A 26,293-nucleotide genomic window follows, 5' to 3' on the forward strand; every position below is an offset into this window, starting at 1 on the left:
TAAGGTGGAGTGGTGATCAGCCGACTTGTCTTAAAGCTCAACTGACACAGAAAAGGTGAGACGGATGAGCTTTCAGACTTTTATTCTCCACATGGGACAGCAGACAGGCGTGACCTTTAATCCCCATCCTCCAGGTCTGTTCAGTAGATTAGCAACAAGGACGAGAGCCAGGAGAAATAAATTAAAACCCACAACAACTCGTCAGGTAAAAAACAACCAATCAGAAACGTCAAAGGAGAAAATAAAAGCAAATAAAAGCTTTTAAGTCAGTGAGAAAAACCAGAAGATTCAAATAAAATCCTTAAAAAGGTCATTAGAAAACAATTCAGATTCAGCTTTTGGTTCATTTCTCTCACTGTGCTTCTGTAACGCTGTGCGCACGCGCACACACACACACACACACACACACTGTACAGGTCAAACTTCAGTATTTACACTCATGTTTACATGTTCTTCATCTATAAATCAGTTCAGTTTCTCTAAATTTCCACAACTTCATACAAAGGTGGGCGGGGTTTCTCATCAGGCCCCGCCTCCGTTTCACTGACGGTCAGTCAGCAGCTGCTGTTTTTGAACTCTCCATTCTCAGTGATCGAAAGCTTGGTGGGGTTGTTGGGCTGCAGGCCATTGCGGATGTTAGGTGCACTGTAACGCTCCTTCACCTGCGTCAGCGCCGCCATCAGGCGAGAGTTTGCTGCGTCCAGAGAGCCGATCCGCTTCTCCTGATTGGATAGAGACAAGAAGGGGGAGGGGCAGGAAGTCAGACTCAAAGACAAGAGGAACCTAACAGGACGTGTGGGATTATTTCTAAAACTGCAGAAGAAACATCAGAACATTAAAGCATCCATGACTCCCATCATAACCAGTTAATCATAACCAGTTAATCATAACTCCCACCATAACCAGTTTATAATAACCAGGTAATCCTAACTCCCACCATAACCAGTTAATCATAACTCCCATCATAACCAGTTAATCATAACTCCCATCATAACCAGTTTATCATAACCAGTTAATTATAACTCCCACCAAAACTAGTTAACCATAACCAGTTTGGTCATAACTCCCATCATAACCAGTAGGGCCCGACCGATATATCAGCCGGCCGATATAGGGGTCATTAACACCATTGGCTATCGGCCAAAAAGACTGCGATATGGCCGATATTGTGCTACCTATCCAGCAGATGGCGCCAGCTTTATGAACTCATGTTGAGTGGCTCCATTCCTTGGGGGGTGGAGCCACAGTCACAGCACACATGCAGCTGAGCAGCAGCAGAGGACGGTGATGAGGAAGTAGGAGGTAAATCTTCAGTTTTAAGCATATTTGTTGTGTCAGTGGTAAGTTGAACGATAAAATAAGCAATGACAAAAGTATGTTTCCCCTCAACATGCTTCCTAAGTTTATTGTGTGCCTCATGGCCTCGTATTGAAAAGTTAACCTGAAAAAATAAAATAAAACTGACATACTTCCTAAGTTTATTGTGTGCCTCATAGCCTCGTATTGAAAAGTTAACCTGAAAAAATAAAATAAAACTGCCGCAGCATTACGCTCTATGCAGAGCTCACACTGCAGGGCAGTAAGTAAGTAACATTGGCCTTTTTCTGGTAGACATTCTGGAATATTCTCAGACAATTTCCTCCGCTCTTCAGCAGTCTTTTCAAACTCACGCGGTTCACCCGCGGCTCGCGAAAAAAATAGTGCAGACGCCGAAATGATCGCTGCACGGCGCGGGCGGAGCACCGGCGCGCAGCACTTCGGTGGCCCATGTGACCTATAGAATAGGATAACAAGGGCGACGAATGAAGGCGGTCCCCGTTTCGCGGCGCTTCAGCGGCACACGACCGTTGTCGCAGCTCTTTGGTGTGTAATATAGAAATAAGTTAGCATCAAAAAGGCAGAGAATGAAGGGTTTAATCTTAAGAAAATTTGTATTTCTTTTTTTTTGTGAGGGAGATTTATCGGCCATTATATCGGCTATCGGCCTTTTTTAAAAGTTTTATATCGGTATCGGTCCCAAAAAAAAAGCATATCGGTCGGACCCTAATAACCAGTTAACCATAACCAGTTAATCATAACTCCCACTATAACCAGTTAACCAAAACAGTTAAGCATAACTCCCATCATAACCAGTTTGGTCATAACTCCCACCATAACCAGTTAACCATTACCAGTTTGGTCATAACGCCCATCATAACCACTTTGGTCATAACTCCCACCATAACCAGTTAACCATAACCACTTTGGTCATAACTCCCATCATAACCATTAATCATAACTCCCAACATTACCAGTTAATCATACCTCCCATCATAACCAGTTAAGCATAACTCCCTCTATATCCAGTTACTCATAATTCCCACCATAACCAGCTAATAACTCTCACCATAACCAGTTTATCATAACCAGTTAATCCTAACTCCCATCATGACCAGTTTATCATCACTCCCACCATAACCAGTTAACCTTAACCAGTTTATCATAACTCCCACCGTAACCAGTTAATCATAACTCCCACCATAACCAGTTAATCATAACTCCCACCATAACCAATTAACCATAGCTCCCATCATAATCAGTTAATCATAACTCCAGTTAACCACAACCAGTTTGGTCATAACTCCCACCATAACCAGTTAATCATAACTTCCACCATAACCAGTTTATCATAACCGGTTAATCCTGACTCCCATCATAACCAGTTAATCCCAACTCCCATCATAGCCTGTTTATCATAACCAGTTCATCATAACTCCCACCATAACCAGTTTGGTCATAACTCCGATCATAACCAGTTTGGTCATAACTCCCATCATAACCAGTTTGGTCATAACTCCCACCATAACCAGTTAACCATAACCAGATGGTCATAACTCCCACCATAACCAGTTATTCAAAACTCCCATCATAACCATTAATCATAACTCCCAACATTACCAGTTAATCATACCTCCTATCATAACCAGTTACTCATAACTCCCACCATAACCAGTGAATAACTCTCACCATAACCAGTTTATCATAACCAGTTAATCATAACTCCCATCATAACCAGTTTATCATAACCAGTTAATCATAACTCCCACCATAACCAGTTAACCATAACCAGTTAATCATAACTCCCATCATAACCAGTTTATCATCACTCCCACCATAACCAGGTAACCCTAACCAGTTTATCGTAACTCCTCTCATAACCAGTTAACCATAAGTTAATCATTACTCCCATCATAATCAGTTTGGTCATAACTCCCACCATGACCAACAAGTTAATCATAACTCCCACCATAACCAGTTAATCACAACTCCCATCATAACCAATTAACCATAGCTCCCATCATAATCAGTTAATCATAACTCCCACCATAACCAGTTTGGTCATAACTCCCACCATAAACAGTTAATCATAACTCCCACCATAACCAGTTAATCATAACTCTCACCATAACCAGTTTATCATAACCAGTTAATCCTAACTCCCATCATAACCAGTTAATCCTAACTCCCATCATATTCAGTTATCATAACCAGTTAACCATAACCAGTTTCTCATAACTCCTCTCATAACCAGTTTGGTCATAACTCCCATCATAACCAGTTACCCATAACCAGTTAGGTCATAACTCCCACCATAACCAGTTAATCCTAACTCCCATTATAACCAGTTAATCCTAACCAGTTAACCATAACCAGTTAAACATAACTCCCATCATAACCAGTTAACCATAACCAATTTGGTGATAACTCCCATCATACACCAGTTAACCATAACAGTTAATCATAACTCACATCATAACCAGTTTGGTCTTAACTCCCACAATAACCAGTTAACCATAACCAGTTTGGTCATAACTCCCACCATAACCAGTTAATCATAACTCTCACCATAACCAGTTTATCATAACCAGTTAATCCTAACTCCCATCATAACCAGTTTATCATAACCAGTTAATCCTAACTCCCATCAGAACCAATTAATCATAACTCCCACCATAACCAGTTAACCATAACCAGCTAATCTTAACTCCCATCATAGCCAGTTAACCATAACCAGTTTGGTCATAACTTCCATCATAACTAGTTAACCATAACAGTTAATCATAACTCCCATCATAACCAGTTAACCATAACCAGTTTGGTCATAACTCCCAACATAACCAGTTAATCATAACTCCCACCATAACCAGTTAATCCCAACTCCCATTATAACCAGTTAATTCTAACCAGTTAACCATAACCAGTTAAACATAACTCCCATCATGACCAGTTAACCATAACCAGTGTGGTCACAACTCCCACCATAACCAATTAACCATAACTTCCATCATGATCAGTTAATGATAACCAGTTTGGTCATAACTCCCACCATAACCAGTTAATCATAACTCTCACCATAACCAGTTTATCATAACCAGTTAATCCTATCTCTCACCATAACCAGTTTATCATAACCAGTTAATCCTAACTCCCATCAGAACCAATTAATCATAACTCCCACCATAACCAGTTAACCATAACCAGCTAATCTTAACTCCCATCATAGCCAGTTAACCATAACCAGTTTGGTCATAACTTCCATCATAACTAGTTAACCATAACAGTTAATCATAACTCCCATCATAACCAGTTAACCATAACCAGTTTGGTCATAACTCCCACCATAACCAGTTAATCATAACTCCCACCATAACCAGTTAATCCCAACTCCCATTATAACCAGTTAATTCTAACCAGTTAACCATAACCAGTTAAACATAACTCCCATCATGACCAGTTAACCATAACCAGTTTAGTCACAACTCCCACCATAACCAATTAACCACAACGTCCATCATAATCAGTTAATGATAACCAGTTTGGTCATAACTCCTACCATAGCCAGTTCATCATAACTCTCACCATAACCAGTTTATCATAACCAGTTAATCCTAACTCCCACCATGACCAGTTTATCATAACCAGTTAATCCTAACTCCCATCAGAACCAATTAATCATAACTCCCACCATAACCAGTTAACCATAACCAGTTAATCTTAACTCCCACCATAGCCAGTTAACCATAACCAGTTTATCATAACCAGTTAATCATAACTCCCATCATAACCAGTTTATCATAACCAGTTATTCCGAACTCCCATCATAGCGAGTTTATCATAACTACCACCATAATCAGTTAACCATAACCAGTTTATCTTAACTCCCACCTTGACCAGTTAACCATAACCAGTTTATCATAACTCCCAACATAACCAGCTAACCATAACCAGTTTATCATAACTCCCACTATAACCAGTTAACCATAACCAGTTAATCATAACTCCCATCATAACCAGTTAATGATAACTCCCACCATAACCTCCTGAATCTCAGTTTTTATCCTAAAGCAGATTTAAAACCATCAGAAAAATCTCCACTAACAGACGAAACATGTTTAAAAGCTAAAGATCCTTCCAAAGACCCTGATCCCGTCAATGGTTCTGACCTGACAGCAGCGGTACCATTAAAGGTTCTGAGAAGGTTTGACGGCAGCAGCTAAACAAAAGATTCAAAAGTAAAGAACAAACTGGAATAAAAACAGGTGAAGCAGCAGGAAGTGCTGCTTTTACTTTGAAAGGGTGAACAGGAAGCTGTGAGGGTGGGTGGGGCTGCAGCCAAACTGAAATAAAACACGCCTACACACCTGCAGAACCTCCAGGTTCTGGGTCAGAACCAGAACATGCGGCAGGCCTGAACTCTGGTTCAGTTGTGATTTTCCTCTCAGCCACCAGGGGGAGACAATCCAGTGAGGGTGGGTAGATGGGACCACAGGTGAGACGGCTCACCTGGCTGTGACAGACCTTTTTCACACTTCCTGGAAGGAGGAAATGTGCCAGTGGCGGGGAAACGAGTAATAGCAGCGTTACTGCAGCATGCCGGGCTGTTTTCCTCATGCGCTGAAGCAGCTTCCATCCTCTATCCACACAGCTGTCTGTGGAGGGGTCACTAACGGAGAAGTACTTATGTCTGCAGCAGACATTTCACGGCTAAGGATTACGCGTTAGCAGTCTTCGGTACCAAGTGTGTTCTTCTAGAGCAGCGTCACCCCAGGCTGTGCAGCACAGGACTTGGAGAACCAGGAGCTACTGAAGGCCAGACCATGATGATGCTGTGCTAGCCCGGTTAGCCCTGCAGGCGAGCAGCAGACTGCTAACATGTAAGCTCCTGTTTGTGTTCATGACAGCTGGTGCTGAACTCCGTTAGCTTAGAGCTGCCACGTCATCCGTTTATCGTTTTCACGTCCACAGACAGAAATGTATCAGCTGTACGACATAAATACACTTTACTGCAGATTCATTACACATGTGTATGTTAACATGATATTTTATTGTTTCAAAGTGAATTTTTATTATGGGAACATGAAAATGATATAGTTAGAACAAATATCGCTGTAATTCTTTCGTGGGTGGCAGATCTACGTTCTGAATCACATAGCTGTGTCTTCCGTACATTGGGCTAATGTAAAAGTGCAGATACGATCCGTGCTGACTCGTGTCTGAACTATTGAAGAACGAGATTTCCCATCGATGACGCAATTACGCTTTTTGGTTTCAGCTTCGGCTCATTTCCAAAGATCCCAGACTTGAATTATGGCATTATCTGTTCTCTGATTGGCTGCCTGCAGAGGTGTGAGGCGTGTATTTTGTTTGTTTTAAACCAATAAAAACCAGCATAGTGGAGGAGGGGGCGGGGCTACAACTACTTGCCTGATTGGTTAATTTCACATCTGTTACTGACCTGGAATAGGATTAGAAGCAGAGAACGACTCAGAGTCACTCCCACATGGGAACATGCTGGCTGACATGTTTACCTTCAGCACCTGATGATGATGATGATGATGATGATGATGAAGGTGTGCCGGTACCGTACCTGAGCATCGATGATCTTCTGCTTGGCTTCAATCACCGCCTGCATCTCAGCGTGGTCCCTCTTTAGCTCCTCCTCCACCGCCATTAGCCTGTGCAGACACAAGTCTGGGTTGTTTGGGTTCTGGTTCTGGTGAAACTATTGAGGTCGGGAACCCAGTTCATGGGTCTCTATTAAAACTGGATCACAACAGAACCTGCTTCATTTAGTTCAACAGAACTTCAGACCAACCGACAGAAGCTTCTGGTTCTGTGACTAAACTAGTCTCACCAACCAGAACCTCCAGATGTTGCAGACTGTTCATGTGTTTATTTATGAAGCACCTTATCAGCTGACCACGGTGCTGAACACAAGCATAAAACTCACAACAGGAACTAAAATAACGCTGTGTGTCATTAACAAAGAGATAAAAACAAAACAACCATAAAAACATTAAAAGAATGTGGAAGAAAAACTGACTGTTAACATGACAACTGAAAAAAAGTTCCTCTACCTGCAGATGATGCTCTTCATCTGGCTATCCTTCTCCTCCTGCTGCCTCCTCAGGCGCTCCTCGCTGTCCTCCAGGCGGTTCTTGTACTCCAGCAACAGCTTCTGCATCTGCTGCTCCTGGACGAGGAGGCGCCGTTCGTACTCCTCCAGACGACGACCTGACATCCGCAGGCGCTCCGTCAGCCGGGAGATCTCCAGCTCATACTGCAGGACAGGAGAGCCCGCATTAGGAGGATCTAAACACATCGCAGCCTCTCCATGACAACAGACATGGCTCCAGGTTCAGAGGAACAATCCTGCATGATCCTCTGGATTTACATCGAGGGATAGACGTCTTTTTCTCACCAGGTGAGAAAAATGCAAAAAAAAAAATTCAGGGAGAATGGACCTCCAGATGGAATTAAAATTATTTACACCAACCAGAAATAAAAGTGAGAACTAAAACGCATTAGATATGTGAGACATGTAAGACAATGGAGATGTGTTGAACTCTTAACTGATTCTTTGGAAAAACTTTACAGGACGAAAACTTTGAAGACAGGATTTTGTCCATAACGCCCACCCTTGGTGTGACGCACCTGTCCAGCATCGTTTCTGCGTACATGTCTCTACTCACATTCTTGTGACACGCCATCAACGACAGCCCCAGTACTGTTCCAATCCTAAGTACGCATCATGGATAGTTCGCTCAAAGTTCCAGGATGTGTTCTGGCTCTGCACACTGAGTTGAGGATGCATTGGTGCACCCTTCTGCAGAACTGGGACAGCAAATGTCCCGCACTTGAGTAGCACCTTTCAGAGTTAGACTCCACACTTCAGTGTATCAATCACTCATTCACACACTGATGGTGATGAGCTACCATGCAGCCACAGCTGCCCTGGGGCTCGCTGACAGAGGCGCCACCGGTCCGTCCGACCACCACCAGCAGGCAAGGCCGGTTAAGTGTCTTGCCCAAGGACACAACAGCAGAATTCTCTGTCTGGAGCTGGGATCGAACCTGCAACCTTCTGATTACTGGACAACCCGCTCTACCTGCTGAGCTGCTGCTGCCCCTAACGCATTGCTAACTTGCTAGCCCACTTTCAAAATAAAAGCAGTGGTGCCTTAAATAGGTATTTGACGAAAACAGGGAAATGTTGGAATTTTCACCCTCTTGGACCATCCTCGGTAGAAGAGACTTTCTGACGAACTAGCCAAGAACATACTAGCGTCGCTGGGTATTGAGAGATGGCCCAGGTGTTGTTTACCTTCTCAGTGTTCCTGCCCTCTTTCTGGCTCCTCTCTCTTCTCTCCTCCTCCTCCTCCTCGTACTGTCCGTTGCTGAGAACCCACGCCGCCGTCCGCTCTACAGGAGACATGGCTACTGCCTCCATCGGTGTCCCTGCCTGCACACACACCATCATCACTGACTCATCAGGACCAGTGAGAAAGCTAATTTCTCAGCATACCTGTGTGAACTGCTTGCTGGAGCTCCTGGGGGGCGGAGTCTGATCCTCTGCCAAGCAGGCAGCCTGCTGGCGGTTTGTGGGCGTCGGCTCTGTGTTGGCACTGCTGCTGCTGTGCAGCGAGGTGCTCTGAGGCAGCAACCGTGGCGTTCTGGCTCCACCTCCTCTGCTCTGCTGCTCCACCTTGATTATGTGGGCAGTGCCCGCTGTTGTGCTCTGGTGGGGGATGGCGACTACAGTCGCGACACCCAGAGGAAGGTCAGGCGGTGCGTGGCGGCGAGGCGTAGAGCACTCCTCGCTCTGCCTACTGCCTGTCTCATCCAGGCTGCTGTTGGACACTGCTTGACCTTTGCCCCCCACCTGGCTGCCCAGGTCATCGGAGTTGCTGTGGCTGTTGTGCGAGCTCTCGGAGCTCAGGTTCTCCGAGCTGGAGTCCTTCCGCAGTGAGTGGCTGGAGTGTGTGGACAGGCTGTGGGCGGGGTTACTGAGATGGTAGACTGGGTTTTGGAAGGACAGCGGCTGCAGGCTACGTTGCTGGCTGAGGGACGGGTGCAGTGGACGTCTCACCTGTGGCGCGCTCTGAGGCTGATTGTCTCTGGGCGGGGCTTTGCCCAGGTGTGGTGCTGGCTGAGGCGTGACGGGGTTGGAGTGGGCATAAGTCACTGGGGGAAGAGCATGCCCCATGGAGGACTGGGAATCCACCCTGCTGAGTCGGGGCGGGGCCTCATGGTGCAGCAGTGGCCCAGCAGGGTTGTGAAGGCTCTGAGAATCCTGCAGGTCTACCAGAGAGATGCTGCGGCCGTTAGGCAGCAGGACATCTCCGCCCTCCTGGTCTGAGATGCTGCTCCGGACCGACGGATGCTGCTGAGCAAGCAGGGGGCGCTGGCTCCGGGAGTAGCCCTCCAAGACATCGCTGACCGGAGACTGGAGGCTCTGGACCTCACCCCGGCTGCAGGACAAGATGAACAATTAGAGACCAATGCAGTCGTTACATCAGCTGAATCCTCGGGGTCCAGTTCTGGTTCCTCTGCTAAGCTGTGGACTTCCACTCTACCGCCCCCTTCTGGCCTAAACTCAGAGCTGTAAGGAATCTTGACCTAAAACCCTGGAAATTCCCAGAATATTCAAGTAGGAGGGCAAACCTACTCCCTCTGGAGTTCCTTAAAAGGTGGTTCTCTTCAGATTTAGATCATTTTTAAGGAACAGAACAGTTTGTGCAGAATGAAGCCCACGCTCATGCGCTTTTACTTTGGAAGAATTTAATCAGGTGTGAATCAGCTGATTGGTTACCTGTCTACAGGGTCCTCAAAGATCCGCTGCAGCCCGGACGACACGCTGCCACTGATGTTGGGTGTGGAGCCGTTGTCCTGGAAACGTCGCAGCTGCTGCTGGACCGGCGTCGGAGCAGCCAGGCAACGAGAAATATCTCCCAGAATCTGCGGCAGTGGGCCCAGCTTGGCTACGGTGGCCTGCAGGAAGGAATTTTCACCCTGTTGATGTTGTGTGCGTGCGTGGGCGGGGTGGGGGTGTGGAATGGAATGAAGCATTGGAGGGGGCAGCAAACATGGTGGCAGGAAACAGGAAGTGAACAAAAGGAGGAAGAAGAGGAAAAACCATGAGGAGAATTAATGGAACCAAAACAAACGAGAACGTCATGCTTCTCCTGAACAGAACAAGAACACAGCAGAGCCATGCTGATGGAGGGGGTGGGGGGGGGGTGTCATGCTGTTTGGTGTTAATGAGGTCATCTCAAACACACACATAAACATACCAGGGTCTCAGAGGCCGTGCACGCCTCTCGAAGTTGAACATAACACAGTTCTATCAAAGGCTCTTATTTTGAAGAACAGCAGGAAGTAACAGAGAAAAACTGAACCTCAAGCGTCTGGTTTTTATTTTTAAATTGACTAAATAAATAAATCTACAAAACCAATCCCAACGGAGCCAATAGAGTCGGGTTCTGAAAGAGTAGCAGCTTTGGACCTTTATCTGGTTCCGACTGCTCCGGTTCTTGAGAGCCCAATCCTGGCCCTAGAGCGCCGGTATCCAGCAGGTTTTAGTTCCAACCCTTCGGGCGCATTTGCCGCCGTTTCTTACCTTGCCTGGTAAAAAACACATTAGCTGTGTTTTTACCGTCATTTCTACGTCCTCCATGTCCCAAACAAAGCTCGTCAGATCCGTACACCCTGCTCCCGCGCTGTCTTTCTGGCTGGATGAGTGCATTTCTTCAGAGTCAATATCCTGCTTCATCATCAGAGTCAGTCATGACCAGACAAAGAGATCAGTCAACAAAGACCAGACCTGCTAGCATGTGGAAGTTCTATCCCTCTAATAGCCGCCCTCTTCGTGCTGCGCTCGTCTCCTCCTCTCGTCCTCTCCCTGACCAGGAACCTCTCGGCGGGAGACTAAAACCCTAAAAACTCAGGAACTTTCAATATAAACACACCCAGAAGTGTTGCTCAGCCTGAAGTTACACATCTCCACTATCTTCTGGTGCAAAGTAGTAGCTTTATATGGGATCATATTTGTAGCTGTGGCTCGTTTGTCAGCAATGACGCGTGTCGCAATATTGTGACATTGGTGTCTAAAGGGTTAACCCTGTGTCAACACACCTGATTTCAATCAGCAGTGATTAACAGGCTTCTGCAGCATCTGATGAGCTGCTACACAGGTGTGTTGGAGCAGAGAAACCACTAAAACGTGCTGACACCGGCCCTCCAAGACCAGGATTGGACACCCTGGGTTTAGACCATTCAGGTTCTTTATCTGCTCAACAGAAGAACACGAGGATGGGATAAACCCACAGAGTGGAGAACATGAACAGAACCGGCTTGGTTCGACTGGACGTGTTCCTGAGCAGGTCCTGGTTTGAGGTCAGGGTTCTCAGGTATTGGGGAGGACTTCTTGATCTCAGAACCCACCTCCATCAGTGCTGGGATGTCCAGCTGGATCACCTGCACACTCTTAGTTCTCACGTGCACAGACTCTGAACCAATCACCTGGAGGTTACCACACACACACACACACACACACACACACACACACACACACACACACACACACACACACACACACACACACACACACACACACACACACACACACACACACACACACACACACACACACACACACACACCTTGTCCAGATGGGACACCACCTCCCACAGCAGGGCGTGGAGCACTGACAGCTCGCGGCCGAGGTCGATGTAACCCTCGAATCCCGGCGTGTTGGACAGAGTTTCTGGGTTGGAGATCTCTGACAGGAAACGCATCATTGCCGCCCACTCGTGCTCTAGAAAGTCATTCATGAAGGCCATGTACTCCTCCTTGTTCCCAAACCTGCGGAGAGCACCGGCTGGGTTTCAGTGAGCGCTTGTGGAGAACCTGGGAAAGGGTCGTAGCGCAGACACTCACTTGGTGAAGTTAGCCAGGTTCTGGATGACTTTGGCGATGAGCGTGAGCGTCCTGGAGGTGCGGTCGTCGGGATACTCCTGCATCAGGCTGAAGAGAGACGGAGACATGATGGCAGGGCAGAGGAACCTCAGGAAGAGCGAAGCGCTGATCAGACGCTTGCTGATGTCCTGCTGGTGGCCACGGGACACACACTGCTGCTTCCAGGATGAAAACACCTCCTTCAGCTCCCGAGGAAACACGCTAAGGGAGAAAAAACACGTTAGCAGCACAGTAACATGCCCATGTAGATGGGACATATTTGTCTCAGAAGAGCAACGTGGAACATGCGTAAACATGAGAAAGTTCGTCCTGATGTTTGTTCATCAATCACTTACAGATTTACACTTCCTGATTACTGCCTTCTTACCTTTTCTGATTGGTTGACTGACTCAGAAAACCAAATTGAAGCAGCCAATCATGTGAGACTTTGAAGTTCCTAGCGCTGCTACAGAATTGTTAACCTGAGAAAACCAAAATGCTGTTTCTAGAGTGTGCATGTGAACACACCAGTAGGAGTTGATGATCTTGCAGAGGGCCAGCTCGCAGCACATCTTCAGGTTACTCTGATGTTCAGGTAGGTCACTGCTGGAGCATCTGCTAGGATCCACCTCACAGTTCTCGTCAGACTCATACAGGGCCTTGATGAACTCCCCTACACGCACGCACACACACACGCACACGCGCACACACACAGTTGGAGCATCTGGCTGAGCTCCACGGCTGTGACTCTAACCCAGATCCAGATGTTTTAAAGCTTACCAAGAGCATCATGAAGGTACTTCTGTCCCACCAGCTTCAGATACTCCTCGATGGACTTTGTTGCCAGCGTGTTCTCCCTGAAGATCAGAACATCATGGTCGGCACATCGGTCCACCTCTGACATCACCAGGTCCGTCAGGAAGTCCTGGAGAAGGATCAGGATCAGAAGATAAAGCAGTAATTATTCCAAACCAGCATCCTCAGACCATCCACCTGACTGTGGGCTCCAAGTTGCTTCTTTAAACCTCCCACTGTCCTAATGGGTGTGACCCAGCGAGGAAAGTTGACCATTGAGCAGGATTCATGGTTTTATCCCTTGGGTTCAGGTGGCAGGGGTGAGGAGTGAGCACCCCTTCACCCCTGCCACCTGGACCTCAAGGGATAAACCATGAATCCTGCTCAATGGTCAACTTTCCTCGCAGACACACACACACACACACACACACACACACACACACACTCACACACACACACACACACACGAGTTTTGATTAAGACTGTCTCAAATTTTATTTAATGTCTTTAATAATAAATTCATCAGAAATATTTAAATTTCCGTTTCCATCCAAATAATCAGAATCAGAAAAACATCTATCAATGGGGTTTACTACGGCCAGCAGATGGCGCCATATCTCCACTGATTAGAACAGGTCCCAATCAGCTGGTTCCCCAATAGAACCAGAACCAGGTGAATCAGTTATGGTGCATACACATTAGCGTTGGCACGGCCCCAAAATGTAACGAACGGCACCGGAATTTGGTTTCACACACAGGTCAGATTTGCGTTTTTGGTGCCAAGGCGACTCTTTTTCTCAGACCTTCTCCCCAGCGGTCACGCCTACCGCCTCCGATCTGCGAGAAGAATGAGCCAGAGGGGGGGGCTCCTGCATGCACGATTCATCTTCATGCTGCTGAGTAAAGTTCTGTCTGTAGCGCTGTGTGTGTGTGTGTGTGTGTGTGTGTGTGTGTGTGTGTGTGTGTGTGTGTGTGTGTGTGTGTGTGTGTGTGTGTGTGTGTGTGTGTGTGTGTGTGTGTGTGTGTGTGTGTGTGTGTGTGTGTGTGTGTGTGTCACGACACACACAGTAAATTCATAAAATAATGTGGTTCAGAGTCTTCAAAAGCAACACAGCTCATGTTCGCCTTTGTTTACCTTATGGAGCTGACTTTCCCGCGCGTATTAAACTCCGCCCACAGGCACGGGGATTTCCACATTCCTGAGAAGTCCCTCAGGAGATGTGGGTTCTACAATTTGGGCTCTACAGGTTTGGGTTCTAGAGCAGCTACAGATGTGGGATCTAGAGCGGATACGGACATGGGTTCTAAAACTACAACCACAACCGTTTAGATGATAAGCAAAGCCATTCTAAATATTAATAAATGAAGATCCAATAATACTTGAACTTTATTGCAGACGAGCATCTGGCCCTCGTGGTGTCTGCTGGTAAACTCCAGCCCTTGAATAAATTTAGTCGAAGACCCGTGAGCTAGAGGAACATGTCCTGAGACATTAAGAACAACCCAGTTTAGATTCTGAGCGGGTTCTGACCTTGGCCCGGCCCGTGCTCTGCAGGATGTGGACCAGGGCACACGCCATCTCCTCCTTGTTCTTGACGCTGATGACAGGCTCTAGAACCGAGCACAGCATGGTGTAGTTGTTGGTGACGAACTCGGCGAACTCCTTGTACTGCTCCATGGGCAGGATGGAGATGACCTGGAAGCGGGACTTGATCCGGATCGATGGTCCGCCTCCTTTGGTCTTGCTTGCGGTTGGAGTGCTGACCGGGTACCACTTCTCCACAAACTGCCGGCCCGTAATGCTGGACACTGGGATGTTGACCAGGCCCACGTAGTTGTTCTTGTCCTTCTTCTTCCTCTTGTCCACGTCGCGGTAGATGTGCACGGTGACGCTGCGCACGGCGGGCAGGCTGGAGAAGTCGAAGTACTCGCCCCAGAACAGGCTGTCGTGTCGAGTCTTACTGGTGGTGCGAGCGTACAGAACGTCGTCCAGACACAACTCACAGAAGTACTTCTTCTTGGGGGGCAGGTCTTTGGCCTCAATGATCCAGAGACGGAGGAGGTTCTCCGCCCGCCGGCAGTTGTCCTGGAAACACAACATATGTAGTAACTGCCTTCTGTAATTCTGTACGTGACATGTCCAAGTAGCAGAAACATCTGTAACTGTGACTCCTGCTGCCTCCTGGCTAGGACGGCCCTGAAAATGAGGTTTTTAATCTCAACGGGACCTTCCTGGTTAAATAATGAAAATAAAACATCCAATCAGAACCGCCCAAAAACATAGATCAGTCAGAACAGGGAGTCACTAAACAATCAGCTGATTGCACTGCCAGCTTCTAGAACCAGCCGCTCTAACGTGACAGAACCTCACCTTGTTGGGCTGGACGGTTCTCCGGAGGTTCTCCATCCACTTGTCTCTCTCTGAGGCAGACGTGCAGCTGAAACACTTGCTGCCTCCTGAATACGTCACCTGAGACAGAAGAGTCACTGTCAGAAACACCTGGTGAGTCTTCAGAACCAGTCTGAACCAGTCTGAAACTTCAGAACCAGTCTTAGCCCTCAAAACCGGACAGGAGGAGGTGAAGTGTCGGCAGGTGCATCACCTCGAAACAGAACTCCTGGCCCAGAACGCTGCTGTGGAGAGGTTTGATGTATACATCCTCCTCCATGCTCAGGTCTAGAGCCTCCACAGCGCTGCCCGGACTCAGGAGGGATTCATGGGAGCTGGACTCCTTCAGCTTGGGAAGCCCGCGAGATCTGAAGGAGAAAGCAAACATGTGGATTGATCAGGGATGTGGGGCTGAGCGGAGGAACATCAACGCATCCTCCTGCTGTCAGAACCAGGAGAGCTGAAATACCTACGATAAACAACCACAGAGCCAGGTGAGGGGCGGTTCCCAGAGCATCACTCCCCCTCCCTCCCCCAGACTCCCGACCCTCCGGCAGACAGCGGAGCATCATCTTCACAAAGAAAAACCAAGTCCTGGGACATCAGATCACCTGCTGGGTCCTCAGAGAGGGTTACCGTGGTAACCATCACTGGGGGAGGGCCGGTGCTAGGCAGCAGGGAGTGACGCAGCAAGGAGCAAGGCAGGAGTTAACTATAGAGCAGCCTCAGAAGGCAGAGGTTTGAACCCAGGTGAGGTCATGTGACACGACGCTTCTCTACAGCAGCAGCTCTGACACCTGACCAGTGTTCTGATGTTGGTCAGGCGTTCCAGAAGCATCTGTGACCCCTTTACGGAAAACCCATTAGAAGTCCTGATGGGGGGCTCCTGGGTCGGGTTTCCTCACTGAGCTCAGCGGTTCTGACCCAAACAATCTGGACTAAAGAGCAAAAACACAATCTGAGAGAAACGGCACACAGGAAGTTTCAGGAAGAGCTGGACAGAAACCTGCATATCTCCTTTTTGAAGTGGCAAAGACAAAGTTGTTCACTAATTTATAGGAAGCTGCGTCCTGACCAATCAAAAGCTTGCATTCTCCATCTCTCTTAAAAGATGGGAAAAAATTGGAGCGTGTCTCCATCTTCCTGTGTGAGCACGTCGGAGGGCTCTTGCGTCGACACATGATGGTGTTGCGTGTGTCCAACGCAGAAGTATAAATTAGGCTCGAGCCTGCATGATGTGCATCAGTTCATCTACACCCTAAAGCCTCTGGAAGGTGTAAAGCAGCTGCCTGTCTCTGAAAACCTCCTCCCCCTGGACGCCTGCAGAGAGGTTCCTGCTGCCTCTTTGGGAAGCAGCGCAGGCTCAACTGAAGCATTAACAATGTCTTCATAAAAATATAGAAATGTATATCAGCCTTTTGTTGGCCTGGCGCTGGAAGGGAAACACGCTCCGTCTCCCCTCCTGTCTTCATCCTGGTGGGGAACCTGGATCTGGCTCTGCCAGGGTCACATGACCGCAGCTACATGCTGCTGTTCAGGAAGCTTTTGACCTGGTGACTTTGGAGCACTGCAGTGATCCAGGAATCATTTCACGTGTGGAATGTGAGATTAGCTTAGCAACGTGTCTGTGACCTGAAAAAAGTAAGGAACCAGAGATCCATTACGTGCATCTTAACACATTCACTGCCAACGACGAATAAAGTCGTCATTTGCATTTTTTTACAGTGTGGGCGTCGGAACGAGCCCCCGCACTGAGAGAACAAACATCTCAGCTCTAAAGCCGATCTTCATCCACATACGTCACACGTGATCAGGAAGCAGAACATCCATGTGTTAGGAGATCGTTTTGGGCTGCTGCTGTAAAAGAAGTGAGGCGCGAACCGGAAAGGCATCTGCCAATCACAATTCGACAACAAATTATGAAAGAACGGATAACGCTCGAAACGCGCTGATTCTTCCTGATGTAAGAGGTGAGTCTCCGCTTTGTTTTGGCGTCGACATCATCCTAGCGGGCAACGTTCTGTCACTCTTAAAAATACAGTAAAAACTGTGAGAAACGCTGGCAGCTAAGGGCACAGATCAGGAAACGGCTGGTAGCGAATGAGTTAATAAAAACCAAAACCAGGTCTAGAGCAGTCCTGCTGTCATCCTCAGAGCTGAATGCTACCACAGAACCTGCTGCTGATCTTCTAAACAACCCTGCATAGTCCATTATAGAAGATAAATTCTAATAAAGTTATTTAATTAGCATCAAACTGTCTGTTCTGATGACACTCATACAACCAGTACCTGTCTGTGTCGGTGGGTCGCAGCGACGGCAGTCTGAAGCTGGTGTTCCGGTCTAGTTTGGTCTGACTCCTCGTCCTCTTGATGGAGCCTTTGAGACGTTTACTGAAAAATCCCTGAAAGACAAGGAGCAGGAGGTCAGGGACGGACTAGAACTCATTCATCAGCTATTGTAGGGCCAGGTATATGTCCACCAGGAGGCACCACAGCAGAGGTCATGAGGTCAGTGTCTGCAGCGCCATGTGGAGGTCCATCAGAACCAGAACCATCAGCTGATAGACCCTGTGTGTGTGTGTGTGTGTGTGTGTGTGTGTGTGTGTGTGTGTGTGTGTGTGTGTGTGTGTGTGTGTGTGTGTGTGTGTGTGTGTGTGTGTGTGTGTGTGTGTGTTGCCACCATGACAGGCTGCAGCTGCGGTCAGCCGCCTGGACAATGGAACATGGTGCACTTGAACTCTATGTCTCCCGCGTCCCTTGGGATGTGTTTGAATGCGTCAGAGGTGGGAATTGAAGCGTCCTCTGACAGGAGACCACCAGATGTTCCCATCAGACCATCACAATACATTTAGGCCTGCTAGTATACAAACCCAAGCTCAGCGCTTCTCAGAGTGTTAGAAAGTCCAACCCCTCTCCAGGAAACTGGTTGTGGAGAACAGAGCCGAGTGTTCAGCTCTTTACTTGTTTAGGGACAAGCGTTATGCATTTAACAAATACCAAACACAACAACATTTATAGCTTAAGCTGGTTCACAATGTCTGTCCCTAGCAGGTCACTGATCCAATAAGAACACAACACAGATTATAAAACAACTAATTAGATGAGAGCATAAAATACATCATATCAGCACATCTAGTTACTTTAAAGATCCTACAGCTACAATCTGACTAGCAGTCATGACTACATGGCTGATCCTTCTTCAGGAACTGCTTCAGCTTTGGCCTATCTGGGTTCAGTTTAAGCTCTGCTGGAAGACAACTCCACATTTTAACTCCACATACAGAGACGGCCGTTTTCTGAGATGTTTTACACAGAGGAACCTCACAACTCCCACTAGCCGTTCCACGACTTACTGATCCTGGTTTGAACCTCACAATTCCCACTAGCTGCAGCTTAGATTAGTTTAACTGCTGTTCTCAAGGCCAGCTGAGCTGTGGAGGTGAGTCCAACTACATCGAGCCAGACCCCCCCCCCCCCCCCCCCCCCCCCACACACACACACACACACACACACACCTGATGAACTCCATTCTCCTGGTTCTAATCCGACCCGGTTCTGAGCTCCTGCCGGCTGGGAGGAGAAGGCCTCTGAAGTCGGTCGGAGTCTAAACGTACCTGAGACCTCCAGCACTCCTCTGCTGCTGATAAACATCACGTCACAGCTGAAGTTGCTGGTCGTTCAGTGTGTGCGGTGCTCGACCAGAGGCGGCAGGGCTTTCCCGGTCTGGCCCCCACCTTCCATCACAGATCAGACGAGCACCCTCTCTCCCGGTTTTACACCATGGCGTTCCACTAGCCTTCCTTTAGTTGTTCTTATCTAGTCTTTTTACTAATCTTTATTGCTTTAATCCATTTTGTTTAATTGTAGTCACTGCAAGGTTGCTGCCATTTTACTCTTACATCTTTGTTGTGTGTACGGCGCTTTGGTTTATCTCTCATCGATGGAAAGTGCTTTATAAATAAAGATGATGATGATGTCTGCTGGACAACGTTTGACGTAAGACAGGTATGGAAAAGAAGTGTGCAGGATGCTAACATCAGCTTTCCTATTCGTCTGTGAGGGATGATGTCACAGCTGAGTCGGCAGGAGCCACCAGCTACCAGCTCAGGTGAAGCATCACAGGTAAGTGAGTAACATTTACTGTCCTATTCTAAATAGTCAAACATCGGCTCAGTTCGGATCAACAGTACACCGTGGTCGGGCCACACAACAAAGGCTGGAGCTAGGTGTTAAATAAAAATAAACTTAAAAATAAAATACGCACTAATGCTTATGTAATGTCCAGTAATGGTCAGTTTTAAGTACAGTTTGACCCTTCAATATCTGGTCGACATGGAGACAGGAGTCTGCATGTCTGCATGTCCGGATCCTGCATTCCATCAGCTGGAGTTCAGAGCCTCTCTGCAGCTCTGAACACATGATAACAAAGTGTCAACAATACTGTTCCCTTCCCAAGGCCTCTGTGCCAAGCCTGCCTCGTTATCTAGGCCGGACTGGACTGTTAATAGGAGGACTGCTTCTGCTTATATGTGTTGATCATTCATGAAATAAAATTAACAAATGTTATATGGATATTAATAAGGTTTCATTAATCTGTGCTATAATCAATAAGTTTGATTGATCTGTACTTGAATTACTGAAAGTATGAAATGAATTATTACATTGAAAGATTTATATATGGATCAGTAATGTTTGATATGACAAGGCCATCATCTTCTACACTGACACAAGGTTCACAAGGACAAATTAAAAGTCAAGTTAAACCCATGACACCTAGATTTTCTTTACCCCAGATCAGAGCATCCGTTATCTCAAGAAGGCGCGTGTTTTGAGGTTGTCTTGGTAATATCTTCTTACACGGCCAATTCTGATTTGTTAGAAAATCATAAAATGAGAATATTAGAACAGAATCATTCTGGTGACTCAGCAGTCGGAGTCAGAGTCACATTCCAGCTTTCCATCACTCAGCATTCAGTTCTAGAGGAAGCTACGGAAACTGCCGTCTGTAGGGAAGTCTCTTTAACCCAGAAGCAACCTTTGACACGCTGTCAAGGTTGCTGCAAAGCTGACACAGCAAACGGTTCCTGCAGAACAAAGCTGATATTGTTCCAGCTCCTTAAGAGTCCCCTGAGACGCAAAAAGTTTCATTCATCTGTTGTGACCCAGAAAACATCTCTGGACTGAAGGGTCGGTGCTACAGTATTCTACAACCTCTGTGCCAGAGGTCATCCGACCTCTCTGACCGTCAGATCCACGAAGAGAGTCTTCCAAACGCAGATAGCGTCTGATGCCTTTTGATAAAAATCAACTTCATAGCTTAACGCAAACCAAATTCTTTTACACACAGCTTTCCTAGATATGGAAGTTCTGATACCATCATATTCACACATAGGCACCATACATCACATCTCCTCCATCTAGATCCATGCATCACAGTAAATATTAGTTAACCTGTCATGTTTTAATTGTTTGGAAAATAAATTCTTACTTTTACAAACCTGACTCTTTTCTGAATCAAGACAAAGTGTTTACAATCCTTGAATAAACAAAGAATCCTAGAATCTTCTGATTAAACATTCAAAGACCAAGCAGGTTGATATTCTATATTTATATAGAGTATCACAGCTTATTAGTCATAAGTAGAGGTAATATATTAAGCTCTTAAAGCACTCAATTTACCAACTCCTACAGCTTATGAAACTGACAGTTCAAATAGAAGCTGCTTTCACTAGTAACTCGTCCGGGTCGGGGCTTTTCTAAATGGAAGGAAATTTGGTTATCCTAGACTAGGACACCCTTATGAGAAAGGGATTTCAGTCCAAGATGACCAGACTTCCTCCCATTTAGAAGAGCCCTGACCCGGACGAGCTGCGAGTTAAAGCAGTATTGCTTGGAGCTGGTGTGACCTCTTTCTACAGGGCTTACATCGGTATCCCAAGTTACCCTCTGGCCACTGACAAGTGGGGTCCAGGACCAGGGTAGCCAGGATTGAGCAGCACTTTCAGTCCCGAGGGCAATGCCCATTGTAATGATTTAAATTACATGGTATTTAATAAGCCATAAGGCGTAAGATTCCATAGTAAATATGAAATCAACCTTATGGATCTGTGAGGTTATTTTAAACCAGAAGATTGGAACTTTTTAATGCAGGGATTAGATAGCCGCTACGTATTCACTCAGAGACAACAGAAGAGAGAGAGAGTCAAGTTTCAAAGTTTAAAAATTTATTACTGCACAAATTAAACTAGACTAACTTTAAACACTAAATGTATGGTGTAACTAAGGTGGATGAGACGATGAATGGGGTAAGGTGTGATGTTGCTCAGAACCAGCAAATCCGAAGAAGCGATTAGTTCTGATGGGAACTGAAGATGATGTCTTTGTGCTAAGCTTTGATTAGGAGATTCATAAACACATTTGACGCCATTTGTCGGCCTACATACCCTTAGCGGAAGTCCCCGTTAGATCAGGAATGTCGAGGTCCAGCTTGACCTTTTCTGGAACCGAAGCCGGTAGGAATAGCAGCGGTTGCCGACCAGACCAGTCTTTGAGATACTTCCGGGTCACGACAATTTTGTTGGCGTTTAGCGAGACCCAAACCTGGGTCTTGATGGTTCAGCTTTTATTTTGACAGGAACCATTGCAGCGGTTGTTACGGCAACAGATATTCCCAGCTTGTCGTTGGTTCTTTCGGCTGAAGAGGAAAGTTACGGATTGGCCACTCAGACACTTCTCTAGAAGCGTTAGAGATGGCGTGGCATAGTTTTATTCTTCGGATGTTTTGGTTTATGGTCGAATAAAAAGTTGACAGACTTGCCAAACACCATCAAAACCACACCTCCGTCAGATCTGGCAGATTCTGATTGGATCAGTGAAAGTAATGTGCCACGTCTTTTAATGCTACGTGAGATCAGTCCTGTTGGAACATTTAAAGTCATAGTACCTTTATATTCTGTAGGATTATAATAAAGTAATTAATATTTTGATTTCATAGATTGGTCACAACTTATTTATTGACTAACACTTTGCGTGATTAGCTTTTTTAAAATAGAGTTATTTGATTAATTAAAAGAAAAGAGTCCATTCTTCATTCTTCTGTTGAGCTGAAAAGAAGCATGTTAGAAGCAAATGCATGAGACCTTGAGGCCATATCTCATGTAGGGTTGTCACGGTAACCGGTATAGCGGTAAACCCCGGTAAAAAAGTTGACAATAAAAATAACCGTCCAGTTTTTAAAAAACTAAATTATCTCGGTGGGTTTACCGTGGCCGCGGTTTCAGCGCGGTGACCCTTACCAGCCACCGTCGCTTCAGCTGAAGTTCCCGCGGTGCGCACACGCACTTTTTAGTTTGCAACGGCACCAAAACTTTGAAGCTGAAATAATGGCCGAAGGAGGAGACGGCAGCGCCCAGGACATCTATCAGCCCTCAAAGAAGACTAACTCGGAAGTATGGGCATATTTTGGATTTCTGAAAAATGCTGAGGGACAGTTAATAGAAGACGGCTATCCCGTTTGCAGAACGTGCAGGAAACAAGTGTCTGCAGAAGGCAGCAACACTTCGAATCTAATGGCACATCTGCGTGACCATCACCCACGTCTCTACAGCCAGTGCAAGGTAAGTTAACGTTAGCATTTTAGCTTAAATGCATGACGTGAGGACTTTTGGTTGAGGGAGAATGCAACGAGTCACTATATACTGCAGCCGCAGCGTCCTCTGCCAGCATTTAAACCGTGTCACGGACACCCTGTTGCTGGATGAAGCATCGTATTTGTTGATGATGAAGAGAAATACACAATTAGTTCCTTGTCATTGATTTGTTTACTTATTCAATGCCATTTATACTTGAACATTTGGATTTGATTACATAGTGTAGTAGTTATTTTAGTAATTTGTTTAAAGTGGCTATTTATTTTAAATACATATTTTTTAAGGTTGACTTGTACAGCGCTCAAGTCAAGTGTGGACTGGAGTTTTAGATTTTCATTTTGATAATGAAGAAAACAAGTATATGAGAAAACAAGTGATGTTTCTTTGATTTGTTTACATATTGTTTATGTTTTGAATGTTTGGATTTGTATAATTTAAACCTGCACTGACTACTGTAACACGTTCCAGAAAAAGAAGCTATTTGTTCCTTTACTTGTGAAAAGTTGCACTTTTGCTAAGGCTTTGTGTTATTTTAGGTTTAATAAACACTGTTAAACCTTTTCAGAACTATTTCAGTTTGTGTAGAACAGGACTATCAATGCTTTCTGAACATATGCAACACCGTTTAAAAAATACCGCGATAATACCGAAAACCGTGATAATTTTGGTCACAATAACCGTGAGGTTAAATTTTCATACCGTGACAACCCTAGTCTCATGCAGACTAGTTCTGTGTCAGAGGAGAGGGGAAACGGTCATTTCATTCCGTTACACCACGTTCTAATTTTATAAAGTCTGGCATCGTTTCTCACACAGTTACAAAGGCTTGAGTCATTCATTTAGTCAAGGGGTTGCCACCTTTGGATCACAAATGAATGCATTAAATGTGACGCGATAATCATTGCTCTGACTTTCGAGTTAAATTTAAAAAGGATGTGATGGTAATGAATAAGTACATAAAATAAAAGGTATAGCTTTGAAAGGGAAAATATTAATCCTAAGGCGTGGTTAATAACATCCCTAAAAGTGTAACCTATGTTTTTCACCACATAAACAACACAGTTTCAGGCTTGCTGCTGTACTTAGTGCTACTAACGCTAGCGCTCGCTAAACGGCTAACCCACATCTGACCTACCGGCACTTTGAAAGGAGAAGAGCTGGGATTGTCCACAGAGATGCTCTTCTCCGAGCTCCCCAGACCAGATATGCTCCTCCTCCTTGGAGACTGCTCCGAAGACACTTCTGCAGGGACACAAAGAGACAAAGACATCAGATTAACCACAGAATCGTCATCACCACCATCATCACCAAGCAGTAAAATCCCAGTAGTTAAACTGCATCAGAGTATGGGAACTCTGTCAGAGCTCATTGAAATTCAGTGTAAAAACCTCCCTTTGTCCTGCAGTGTTGGTGTTCATTTTCTGAGTTAAAACTGATTTTTGACACTTTATAGTGTAACCTGGCAGGTGTTACAAAGAATGTACTCTTTCACTTTTACTCTATACTCCAGTATTGATGAAAATTACTCCAAAGCAGTGTTAAAAGTACTCTAGTAAGCTCCGCCTTCTTCCTCTCCTTCAGAGGGCAAGGTTCATTGTGGGTAGTCATGTTTTTAGTTAGTTTGTCCTATTTTGGGGTGTTTGTTTATTTTGGGGGCATTGTGTTGTTCATAATTATTACTTTGTTAACGGTTGGTGGTGTTACTTGTTGTGTCGTATTGGCACCGTTAAGTGAGGAGGTCATTCACAGGAATGACAACGCTGTGCCGTCAATATAAGAGTGGTTCATGCTGCTCTCATTGGCTCTTTGAAGTCATGTGGTGTGTAAAGCATGAGCTAGCTGTACAAGCTAGCTTTCAGCTTCATGGTTCAACAGCTGCAACAATATTAACATTGTTAAGAGTTAAAATTTCATATCTGGAGTTAATTTAGAACAACACTTTAAAAATAGCAGTGTCATAATAAAACAACTCTTTGTCTTAACTTATCTTATAGAGTCAAATAATTTAACAATCGTGGGTAGTGATGCACCTATATGACATTTTCAGGCCGACACCGATATCCGATTTTAATATCACTGTTATGGCCGATAACTGATATTTGCAGATACCAATATACTGACATTAATGCTTCTAAAATCAGCAGATTTTGTGTAGAATAAAAATGATTGCAGCTGAGTTTACGTTATTATGTACACACAGCAAACATATTTACGGTCCTGTGATTATTTCATTCACTGTCACATGACTGAACAGTTACACATCAGAGTAAGCAACACTGAGATCAGTGCAACTTTTACAGTGTACAGGGAGGGACCTTATGCTCACTGACTCAAGTGTTGAAATTCATCATCATCATCACCCTGGTCACCATCATCATCACCACTATCACCCTGGTCACCATCATCACCATCGTCAACCTTGTCTCCATCATCACCATCATCCTGGTCACCCTCATCATCATATCATCATCATCAACATCACCCTGGTCACCATCACCACCACCATCATCATCATCATCACCCTGGTCACCATCATCATCATCATCATCCTCGTCTCCATCATCATCATCATCATCACCACCCTCGTCACCATCATCATCACCATTATCATCCTCATCACCCTGGTCACTATCATCACCATCGTCAACCTTGTCTCCATCATCACCATCATCAACCTTGTCTCCATCATCACCATCATCCTGGTCACCCTCATCATCATATCATCATCATCATCATCATCACCCTGGTCACCATCACCACCACCAGCATCATCACCCTGGTCACCATCATCATCATCATCATCCTCGTCTCCATCATCACCATCATCAACCTTGTCTCCATCATCACCATCATCCTGGTCACCCTCATCATCATATCATCATCATCATCATCACCCTGGTCACCATCACCACCACCAGCATCATCACCCTGGTCACCATCATCATCATCATCATCATCATCATCATCATCATCCTCGTCTCCATCATCATCATCATCATCATCACCACCCTCGTCACCATCATCGTCGTCACCCTGGTCACCATCATCACCCTCGTCACCATCATCATCATCATCACCCTCGCCACCCTTATCATCACCCTCGTCATCATCTCAGGACTTAAAGCTGCTATAGCGAATCTGCAAACAAGCTAGGTTTAGAACGCAAACATGGAACACTCACCCC

General features: G+C 45.8%; 1 protein-coding gene across 5 annotated transcripts in view; it reads right to left on the reverse strand.

The window, feature by feature from the left end:
• Nucleotides 1-322: 322 nt before the first annotated feature.
• rasal2 (RAS protein activator like 2) overlaps nt 323-26,293 on the reverse strand; it is an 83,076-nt gene continuing 57,105 nt past the window's right edge. For 4 of the 5 annotated variants that reach the window (XM_054743787.2, XM_054743782.2, XM_054743794.2 and 1 more), the window contains 15 exons: nt 24,245-24,351; nt 17,750-17,862; nt 15,675-15,828; nt 15,443-15,541; nt 14,603-15,157; nt 13,057-13,201; nt 12,805-12,949; nt 12,259-12,498; nt 11,982-12,183; nt 10,133-10,332; nt 8,846-9,791; nt 8,645-8,782; nt 7,398-7,600; nt 6,908-6,995; nt 323-722 (listed from right to left, as the gene is read on the reverse strand). In XM_054743787.2, coding sequence (XP_054599762.2) covers nt 555-722; nt 6,908-6,995; nt 7,398-7,600; nt 8,645-8,782; nt 8,846-9,791; nt 10,133-10,332; nt 11,982-12,183; nt 12,259-12,498; nt 12,805-12,949; nt 13,057-13,201; nt 14,603-15,157; nt 15,443-15,541; nt 15,675-15,828; nt 17,750-17,862; nt 24,245-24,351 — 3,503 coding nt within the window. In that variant the 3' untranslated portion in view covers nt 323-554. The remainder of the gene's footprint in view (nt 723-6,907; nt 6,996-7,397; nt 7,601-8,644; nt 8,783-8,845; nt 9,792-10,132; nt 10,333-11,981; nt 12,184-12,258; nt 12,499-12,804; nt 12,950-13,056; nt 13,202-14,602; nt 15,158-15,442; nt 15,542-15,674; nt 15,829-17,749; nt 17,863-24,244; nt 24,352-26,293) is intronic. The other variant, XM_054743784.2, reaches the window with a different exon arrangement.

This window comes from Nothobranchius furzeri, chromosome 11, assembly GCF_043380555.1.
Source record: "Nothobranchius furzeri strain GRZ-AD chromosome 11, NfurGRZ-RIMD1, whole genome shotgun sequence".
Lineage (NCBI taxonomy): Eukaryota > Metazoa > Chordata > Actinopteri > Cyprinodontiformes > Nothobranchiidae > Nothobranchius > Nothobranchius furzeri.